This window comes from Cebus imitator, unplaced genomic scaffold, assembly GCF_001604975.1.
Source record: "Cebus imitator isolate Cc_AM_T3 unplaced genomic scaffold, Cebus_imitator-1.0 Scaffold5, whole genome shotgun sequence".
NCBI classification, from domain to species: domain Eukaryota; kingdom Metazoa; phylum Chordata; class Mammalia; order Primates; family Cebidae; genus Cebus; species Cebus imitator.
The window spans coordinates 5,215,086-5,225,721 of record NW_016107320.1 but is presented as its reverse complement, the minus strand read 5'-3'; the positions used below and the strand labels follow the sequence as shown (position 1 = coordinate 5,225,721).

Genomic DNA, 10,636 nt, shown 5'->3' with positions numbered 1-10,636 from the left:
CTTACCCACATGAATAACTTTTGGCCATCAAAGGACATCATCAAGAAAGTGAAAAGACAACTTACAGAATGGGAGGAAGCTTAGCAAATCATAACTGATGAGGGACTTATAGCTAGAATATAAAAGAACTCTTACAACTCAATAAGAAAACAACCAACTTAAAAATGGCAGAGCATCTGAACAAAGAAGATGAATAAAGAATAAGCACATGAAAAATGTTCCTCATTATTAGCCATTAGAGAAATACAAATCAAAACCACAATAAGCTACCACTTCACACTCAGTAGGATGACTATAATAAAAAAGATAACGAGGCTGGTGAGGATGTACAGAAAATGGAACCCTTATACACTGCTGCTGGGAATGTGAAATGGTCCAGCTGCTTTGGAAAACTGGGAATTCCTCAAAAGTTTAAACATAGACTTACCACGTATGCCTCAGTCATTCCACTCTAGGGGATACACCCAAGAGAATTGAAAACACATGTCCACACAAAAACTTTTATACAGATGTTTATAGCAGCATTATTCATAATAGCCAAAAGGTAGAAACAATTCAAATGTCCATTACTAATGAATGATAAATAAAATGTGGTATATCCATGCAAAGAAATATTATTTAGCCATGAAAAAGAGTAAAATACCAATACATGCTGCAACATGGATGAATCTGGAAAATATTATGCTAAGTGAAAGAAGTCAGTCATAAAAGACCACATATTGTATTACTACAGTCCTGTGAACTATCCAGTTAGGGAAATCCATATAGACAGAAAGTTGTCAGGGGATCGGCGCTGTGGCTCATGCCTGTAATCCCAGCACTTTGGGAAGCCAAGATGGGCAGATCATGAGGTCAGGAGTTTAAGACCAGCCTCTATATGGTGAAACCCTGTCTCTACTAAAAATACAAAAAATTAGCTGGGCGTGGTGGCATGTCCCTGTAATCTCAGCTACTCAGGAGGTTGAGGCAGGAGAATCGCTTGAACCTAGGGCGCAGAGGTTACAGTGAGCCTGGGTAACAGAGTGAGACTCTGTCTTACCAAAAAAAAAAAAAAGAATTCCTTGAATCCTCCACAGTAGTAAAGATTAACCAACTCTTAAAAAAAAGTTGGCTGGGAGGAGTCCGGGGGGAGAATGGAGAGTGACTGCTGATGGGTACAAGATTTCTTCAGGGTGATGAAGATATTCTAAAATTGATTGTGATGATGGTAGCACAACTGTGAATATACTGAAACCATTGAAGTGGGTGAACTTTATGAATTACATTTCAATACAGCTGTTATAAATAAAGTAAAATAGTGTATCTGAACTTTGAAAGAGGAAAATAATTTGTACAAAAATTTGCAAAAGGGCAACAGAACCAATTAAATCTACTTTAGCTTGTATCTTTACTGAGTCTCGCTCTGTCGCCCAGGCTGGAGTGCAGTGGCACAATCTCAGCTCACTGCAGCCTCCACCTCCTGGGTTCAAGTAATTCTGCTGCCTCAGCCTCTCTCTTTGAAGTAGCGAGGATTACAGGCATATGCCACCACACCCAGCTAATTTTTGTGTTTTTAGTAGAGACGGTTTCACCATTTGGCCAGGCTAGTCTTGAACTCCTGACCTCAGATGATCCACTGGCTGTGGCCTCCCAAATTGCTGGGATTATAAGTGTGAGCCACCACACCCAGCGTTTAGCTTGTATCTTAAGAGTTAAAGAAGCATATTGCTTTTTCAGTGCAAAATATAGAATGTAGACCAAACTTGGGCATATATTTTTTTAAGGTGGACCTTTTTGGGGCTAGCCTGGATTCTTTTTGCATTTTTCTAACTATCTCTAAAAATACTAGAGAATTACATATAATTGGACCCTGGAAAGTTAGTCCATGGTTTTATATAAAATTTGTGTAGAAAGGTTTTTTTCTCAGAAGGTTATATAATATCTCTGTTGCTTTGTGTAGTTACCAGACATTCATATATGATACTGTTTGGAGCCTTAACATCTTTTAAGAAATCTGTATTTTTAAAGAAAGCATCTTCAACAACAGTGGCAAAAAATTGACATTTTGACAGTTTGCTTAAATTTTATAAATTATAGAATATTTAATATGTTCAGATGGATATATAACATATGCAAAGAATAAAGAATAGTAATAAAATGAACACTCGTGTACGTACTATCCAGCATAAGAAGTAGAACACAGATACCACCATTATCTTTGAAGCCCCTCATTTTCCGTTCCCCCAAACACGAATACTTACTGTCCTGAATTTTGTGGATCATTCCATTCCTTCATTTTGCAGTTTTATGACAGATATGTATAGCCCAAGTAACATATATTAAATGAAAAAAATGTTTGTTTCTAATAGTCTGTTTCTATTTTTCTTCATAGTGGGAATGTAAGACTGACTTAGATATTGCATACAAATTTGGAAAAACTGTGGTGAGCTGTGAAGGCTATGAGTCCTCTGAAGACCAGTATGTACTAAGAGGTTCCTGTGGCTTGGAGTATAATTTAGATTATACAGAACTTGGCCTGAAGAAACTGAAGGAGTCTGGAAAGCAGCATGGCTTTGCCTCTTTCTCTGATTATTATCATAAGTGGTACTCGGCAGATTCCTGTAACATGAGTGGATTGATTACCATTGTGGTGCTCCTCGGGATCGCCTTTGTAGTCTATAAGCTGTTCCTGAGTGATGGGCAGTATTCTCCTCCACCATATTCTGATTATCCAACATTTTCCCCCCGTTACCAGAGATTCACCAACCCGTCAGGAGCTCCTCCCCCAGGCTTTAAGTCTGAGTTCACAGGTATGTTTCCCTTGCAGTGGCTATAAGAAGGGTGGGTTTGAGGTTAACGTGTCCTGTGCTGGGTTCTGAAGTAGAAAGTGGCTGCATTGGGAAACCAAAGGAGATTTGTCTTCTCGTTTTGTTTTTTACTTTCAACTTCTTTTCCCTCTTCTGTTCTGCTTTTCTTCCAAGATATGTTGTGATTGCAATGTTAAGAATGCCTGATTGGCTGGGCGCAGTGGCTCACGCCTGTAATCCCAGCACTTTAGGAGGCCAAGGTGGGCAGATCACTTGAGGTCAGAAGTTTGAGACCAGTCTGACCAAAATAGTGAAATCCAGTCTCTAGTAAAAATACAAAAATTAGGTGGGTGTCGTGGTAGGCACCTGTAATTCCAGCTGCTCTGGAGGCTAAGGCATGAGAATCACTTGAACCCAAGAAGTAGAGGTTGCAGTGAGCCAAGATTGCACCCAAGACCCTGTCTCAAAAAAAAAAAAAAAAAAAAAGAATGCTTTTGGTAATAAACATTTGCCCTGACCCCTGTCTCACACTGTACATAAAGATTAATTAAGTATTATAGATCTCAATGTAAAAGGTAGAACAATTAAGTTTCTTCCAGAATAAAACATAGAAGAATATTTGTTATGACCTTAGGATAGGTAAAGATTTCTTAAACAGAACATAAAAAGTACCAGCCATAAGGGACTCCATGTTTGGATCCCCTTCCATGAACACTCTTGTGCCCGTGGGAGCTGTTTTTCTGTATCCTGGATTTCTCCTCTGAAGCCGCCTTCCATGAACACTCCCTTCGTGGAAGCCTGTCTTCCTCTCCCAAACTCCATCTCTCTCTATTCCCTTCCACTGAGTGTGGAAGCTGCTTTCCTCTCCTGGATTCCAACTTTCTGGATTCTCTCACTCGCTGTGAGAGTTAGCTGTTTCTCTCTCTCTCCTTCTCCTGTTTCTCTCTCTCTATAAATAAATCACTTTATACAAGCAAAAAAAAAAAAAAAAAAGTACCAGCCGTAAAAGAAAACATGGGTAAATTAGACTTTATTTAAATTAAGAACATCTAATCATCAAAAGGCACTATTAGGAGAGTGAAAAGGCAAGCCTCAGACTGGGAAAAATTTGCAAAACGTATTTCCTGCATATATATCTATATATATCTATCTGCAATATAAAGTGAACTCCCAGGTAGACAAGCCCTCCAAAGAGGACTTGAATGGCCATTTTATAATAAGAAAAGACATCTACATCAGCAGTCCCCAACCTTTTTGGCACCAGGGACTGGTTTTGTGGAAGACAAATTTTTCCACGGGCTGCAGGGGTTAAGGGGGCAGGGAGAGAAAGTTTTGGGATTATTTAAACATATTACATTTATTGTGTACTTTATTTCTGTTATTATTACATTGTAATATATAATTAATTAACAGCTCACTGTAATGTACAATCAGTGGGAGCCCTGATCTTGTTTTCCTGCAACTGTACAGTCCCATCTAGGGGCGATGGGAGACAGTGACAGATCATCAGGCCTTAGATTCTCATAAGGAGCGTGCAACCTAGATCCCTCGCATGTGCAGTTTACAGTAGGCTTTGCGTTCCTATGAGAATCTAATGCTGCTGCTGATCTGACAGGAGGTGGAGCTCTGGTAGTAATGCAAGTGATGGGGAGTGGCTTTAAATACAGATGAAGCTTCAGTTGCTTGCCTGCTGCTCACCTCCTGCTGTGTGGCCCAGTTCCTAACATGCCACGGACCAGTACTGGGGTCCCCAACCCATGATTTATATGGTCAATAAAAATAAGGTGCTCAGCATCATTAGTCTTCAGAGAAATGCAAATTAAAACCACAGGGAGATTATTTTTAGCCACCAGATGATCAATAATGGCTAATATTAAAAAGAGAGAGGACCAGGTATGGGTAAGGATGTAGAGTGACTGGAACTTTCATAGTTTGCTGGTAGGAGTTAAAATGGTAAAACACTTTGGAAAACTGTCAGTATCTACTAACCCAAACATATGCCTACCCTGTGACCAGCAGTTCTGTTCCTACATAAATACCTAGGAGAAGTGAATGCATGGTGCACCAAGAAACATGCACAGGAATGTTCATAGCAGTTTGATTTACAACAGCCAAAAAATTGAGGTAGAAGATCCATAAATATTAGAATGGGACTGTGTGAGTTTTTCACACAGTGGAAGACACATGAGTTAAGAAAAAAACTGAGGCTGGGCGTGGTGGCTCATGCCTGTAATCCCAGCACTTTGGGAGGCCAAGGTGGGCGGATCATGAGGTCAGGAGATCGAGACCATCCTGGCCAACATGGTGAAACCCCATCTTAGTAGAGATTTTTAGTAAAAAATACAAAAATTAGCCAGGTGTGGTGGTACGTGCCTGTAATCTCAGCTACTTGAGAGGCTGAGGCAGGAGAATCGCTTGAACCCGTGAGGCAGAGATTGCAGTGAGCGGGATGGTGCCACTGCACTCCAGCCTGGTGACAGAGCGAAACTGCCTCAAAAAAAAAAAAAAAGAAAACAACTGATACATGCAATGGTAGGATTGACTCCCATAGATATAATGATGTGCCAGACACAGAATATATACTGTGTGATCCTGTTTAGAAAAAGTTATGAATGGACAGAACTAAAGTGTGGTAAGTGAAGTCAAAGTAGTGCTGATCTCTGACAGATGTGAATCTATTAGGAGTTGTCATGAGGCAGCCTTCTGGGGTGCCAGAAATGGTTTATTGGTGTGGGTGGTGGTTACATGGATAGGTACATATGTACAAATTTATCATGCCATACATGTAAGATTAGCACACTTTCCTATATATATGATATACATCAAAGAAAATTTTCTCTGAGTAGAAGATACTCTTTAGGTCCCTTTTCGATCTGACTTCCCAGCTGACACAAATAAATATCTGGCTGCCTCCCCTTGGATTCCTTGGTTAGAAACTGAGGCACAGCTTTCATCTGAAGCTCTTAGAGAGACTCCACTTAAGAGTTCATAATGCAGAGAGAAAGTAATTCTGAAAAGTGGGGTCATTTTCTAGTAGCTGATGTTGAGCAGGGCAGATGTAATTTAATAGCAGGACCCTCCCCAGTCCCAAAATATCCCTCTCCTCCCATGTCTGTGGGAAATGCTCTCCTTCATTATAAAACAGTATTTTACAAATACCTTTTTGAATACAACTTGTAATAACTTGATGCCTGAGTATTATAATAAATGGTTCAGTACAGATGAAATAATTGAAATGTTATGTTATCTATGCTTTTGTAGACTATATCATGTTTAAGTGAAGATACATAATAACTCATTTTTATTTTAAGGACCACAGAATACTGGCCGTGGTGCAACTTCTGGTTTTGGCAGTGCTTTTGCAGGACAACAAGGATATGAAAATTCAGGACCAGGGTTCTGGACTGGCTTGGGAACTGGTGGATTACTAGGATATTTGTTTGGCAGCAATAGGTAAGCTTTTTGCATTGATCTCACTTGCTCTTGAATTCAACTTTTTAAAGAGGCTTCTTTGTTTTGCTTACAATTTAACTGTGTTTAGTTTTGCTAAGGAAAATGGTGACATTAACCTATTAAGTAAGATTCTCTGGGAAGGGGGAAGGTACCACTGTATGTGATTTGATCAGTATTGTATATGTTATTTTTTTTCATTGTGTTTCTTCCTATGTCACCCTCATAGATATTATGAAATGAGAAGAAGACTATTTAGTTTACCTGAGAAAATGAGAAGACAGGAAAGAATATAACATTTGGTGAACAGTTAGTCTTGTTTGGTAGAAGAATGATAAAACTAAGGTTGGAAAGGACTTGGGGCCAGATTTTGGAATATGAAGTATTAATGGTAGTTTAAGTTTAGATTTTATTTCAGTGCAAATTCAGAAAGAGCATTGACTCCCTGTCACTTTTCCTCTATAGCCATGACCATAATAATGGCAGAAATATAAAACAGTTTTAAATTTCATGTTAACTCTGCTATACCAGACATTCAGGAAAAAATACTTGACATTTTTTTCTGACAGTTTAGGAACAGGAAGGTACTTAAAAAAAATTATAGCTACAAGAAAAATGCCTAACCTACTTTTATGCATTTAAAGAGCGGCAGCACCCTTCTCAGACTCATGGTACTACCCGTCCTATCCTCCCTCCTACTCTGGCACATGGAATAGTCGGGCTTACTCACCCCTTCGTGGAGGCTTGGGCAGCTATTCGGCATGTTCAAACTCAGACACGAAAACCAGAACTGCATCAGGTAAGAGTGCAAATATACAAGTTCCTTTTACATAGCAGTAAAGTAGAGAAATAGTTTGGGAACTTTAGAAGATGATTATCTATATAGCAACCATTATTTTTATTTGGTGTACTCACCAAAATTTTTAATAGCACAATTAACTGACATACCACTTCTAAACATTCTTTAAAAATCAAACAGGGATTTGATTTAGGCTTAGTTCTACCACTAACCAAGGTTTTAACTTGAACCTTTTTGGATGGTAGCTTCCACATATAGTTAATTCTGTGATCTCTAGGGATCCTTTAAGTTCTAAACTAGAATTTTAAGTAGAAGCTTAAACTTAAAATTCAGTAACATTCAAAAAAGATATTGAGGTATACATTAAATAATTTTCAAAAATACGATTATAATGTTTACTGGAATTGTTTGCCGGATTTTGGGACATGGGGTGCAGGGGAGGTTTAGATCACACCTTGGTGGGCTCTAGGCTCTTGGTCTCTCACTCACCCAAGAATGGGAAAGGGGGACCACGCCGGGCATGGTGCGCTTGCAAGTAAATATCGGACCCCAAAGAGTTTTTGCAGAAAGTGATTTATTTAGGCAAAGAAAGAGAAAAAGGAGAGAGAAGATGAGAGAGAGAAAGCTTCCACAAAGATTGTGGAAGGGGACCCAAATATGGAATCCTCCTGGATGTGGGGGACAGGGACTTCTAACCAGGGAAGAATTCCCTCCCTCTCCAAGCCCTTTGACCTATGAAAGGAGTTCCTTCAAACTTCCGCTGGAGTCATTGATCTTTGATTCTTCCCACTTGTGCGAAAATTTAAACAAACACCCTTAATCCCCGAATGGAGGGGGTGGGCATGGTGCTGGGAAGATTCTTGCCCTTGAAACTACGCCCCCTTGTGGGCCCGGGAAGAGAATACATTCCCTCAGAATGGCTCAGAGGATATTTTGTAAAAAGCAAGGTTATAAAAAACAAAATAATAGCTGGATTAAATATCAAGCCTAACTGGCAGAGTATGGGAGCCGCTGGTTAAAGAGGCCATGAGAGATTGCTGTGGAGTAGATTTGTCTTTCAGGATAAGTAAGTTATAGAACAATGACGAATTCTTGAAATTAATAGAAAAATATATTTGAATATGTTTTAGAATGTGAGTAGAATTCTCATAACGCGGGTTTGGATATAAATTGATACATTCAAGTAACAAAACTGGTACTACCTGCTAAAATTGAACCTATGCATACCTAGGACACAGCAGTTTGCTCTCAGATATATAGCCACAGAAATACATACACCTGTATGCAGGCAGATAAGCACAAGAATGTTCATAGCATCCCTATTCATAATTGCCTGCAACTGGAAACAGCCCACAAATCCATCAGCAGTAAAATGGATGAATAAATTGAGTTATGTTTGCCATATGCAGTGGGTTACTGCACAACTAAGAAAATAAGCAGTTGTGTGCAGAAAATACCAAATATAAAGAAGCCAGACACAAAATAATATATACACTGTGATGATAGCAGTTATATTTTATAAAATACATGTTCAAAAACAAGCAAAACTATGGTGTTAAGAGTATGAGACATTGGGTACTTTTGGGGATAAAAAAAGGAGTTAGGAGAATATGTAAAAATGTGGCTAAGGCTGAGTGCAGTGCCTCATGCCTGTAATTCCAGCACTTTGGGAAGCTGAGGCAGGTGGATCACCTGAGGTCAGGAGTTTGAGACCAGCCTGACCAACATGGTGAAACCCTGTCTCTACCAAAAGTACAAAAATTAGCTGGGTGTGGTGGCACATGCTTGTAATTCCAGCTACTTGGGAGGCTGAGGCAGGAGAATCACTTGAACCTGGGAGGCGGAGGTTGCAGTGAGCCAAGATCGTGCCATTGCACTCCACCTGGGCAACGAGCAAAATTCTGTCATATATATATTCGACTAGGTAAGACATTATGACAGAAGAAAACTCATTCTCAATGGAAAGAAGACTTCCAAAAAATCATGGCTATCAACTAGAAATGTATGGGAATTACATGGAAGAAAATCATAAAAACCAAATAATCTAACCTGAAAAAAACTGAGAGACTTTCCAGATAGGAAGACTTGTCATCCTGTAGCGCTCGCATGTGCGTGCGCGTGTGTGTGTACGCACACACGCACGGTGTTTATGTAATGCCTAACCATCTAAAGTCCATAGCCCTCCCCACATTGTGTCTCTTACCACTGGAGTTGTGAGAGGTAGCAGGGCATGGCTGAAGCGCCATTGGCCTCTGTCTTTTTGGCTTAGACTTTGAGTATTGCCTGTGCCATGGTGGCCCCACTATAGAATGCATCTTCTTTTTTGGAGTCCTGTCATTCCCAGCAAGCATGTGTGAGTGTAGTAGGCTCGCTGATTGGGAAGGCTGCTGTGGGAGGCGATGCACTGTCCTGCTCACCCCTGTTCCACCTGGCAGCTCACTCTTTCATTCCGTCCTGTCTCTCTCATTAATTTGCTAACAATAAACATGTATGACTTTTGTAATTTTATAAGCAATTCTAATGCATTTTATAAAACTAATGTAAATTTTACTCCTCTCATTCTAGGATATGGTGGTACCAGGAGACGATAAAGTTGGAGTCAAACATTGGATGCTGAAATTTCAGATTTTTCATCACTTGCTCTTTAGAAAAAGTGCTACCTGTTAACAATTGGGAAAAGGGAATATTCAAAAGTTCTGTGGTGTTTTGTCCTGTATAGCTTTTTGTATTCTATTATTTGAGGCTGAAAGTTCATATGTGACAAAATACTTATGTGTTGTATGTCAGTGTAACATGCAGATGTATATTGCAGTTTTTGAAAGTGATCATTACTGTGGAATGCTAAAAGTACATTAATTTCTAAAACCTGTGATGCCCTAAGAAGCATTAAGAATGAAGGCATTGTACTAATAGAAACTAAGTACAGAAAATTTCAGTCTTAGGTGGTTGTAGCTGATGAGTTATTGCCTCATAGAGACTATAATATTCTATTTGGTATTATATTATTTGGTGTTTGCTGTTCTTCAAACATTTAAATCAAGCTTTGGACTAATTATACTAATTTGTGGGTTCTGATCACTTTTGAGCTCTGAAGCTTTGAATCATTCAGTGGTGGTGATGGCCTTCTGGTAAGTGAATGTTACCTTCTGTAGGAAAAGGTAGAAAATAAGCATCTAGACTGTGTGCTGGCAAAAATGCTTGAAACCTCTATATTTCTTCAGTTTATAAGAGGTAAAGGTCAAATTTTTCAACAAAAGTCTTTTAATAACAAAAGCATGCATTTCTCTGTGGAATCTCAAATATTGTAATAGTCTGTTTCAATCTTAAAAAGAATAAATAAAAACAAACAAGGGGTTTAGTCTCATTCTTTCTACTTGCCTTGGCACAAATAAATGTTACTTTTGTTTTTTAAACCCTTTTTCCCAGGGGGAACAGTTCATGCAGAAAGTTCTGTATCCCTAAATAATAATTTTACATAGTAGTCATACCTTAGTCTTTCTTTGAGTTAATGTTGTAAAGAGAGTTTTCAAAAAGTAATTTAGAAATGTTGTGAAAGCCTCTGCCAAAAAATTGTTTCTTAAAAAAATGAAATCTCCAAGCC

General features: G+C 39.0%; 1 protein-coding gene across 2 annotated transcripts in view; it reads left to right on the top strand.

The window, feature by feature from the left end:
• Positions 1-10,408, top strand: part of SARAF (store-operated calcium entry associated regulatory factor) — a 25,939-nt gene extending 15,531 nt beyond the window's left edge. Inside the window, exons 3-6 of one of the 2 annotated variants that reach the window (XM_017535796.2) lie at positions 2,372-2,789; positions 6,152-6,239; positions 6,881-7,035; positions 9,601-10,408. In XM_017535796.2, the coding sequence (XP_017391285.1) occupies positions 2,372-2,789; positions 6,152-6,239; positions 6,881-7,035; positions 9,601-9,626 (687 nt within the window). In that variant the 3' untranslated portion in view covers positions 9,627-10,408. Of the gene's footprint in view, positions 1-2,371; positions 2,790-6,097; positions 6,240-6,880; positions 7,036-9,600 lie in introns of both variants that reach the window. The other variant, XM_017535786.2, reaches the window with a different exon arrangement.
• The last annotated feature ends 228 nt before the right edge of the window (positions 10,409-10,636 follow it).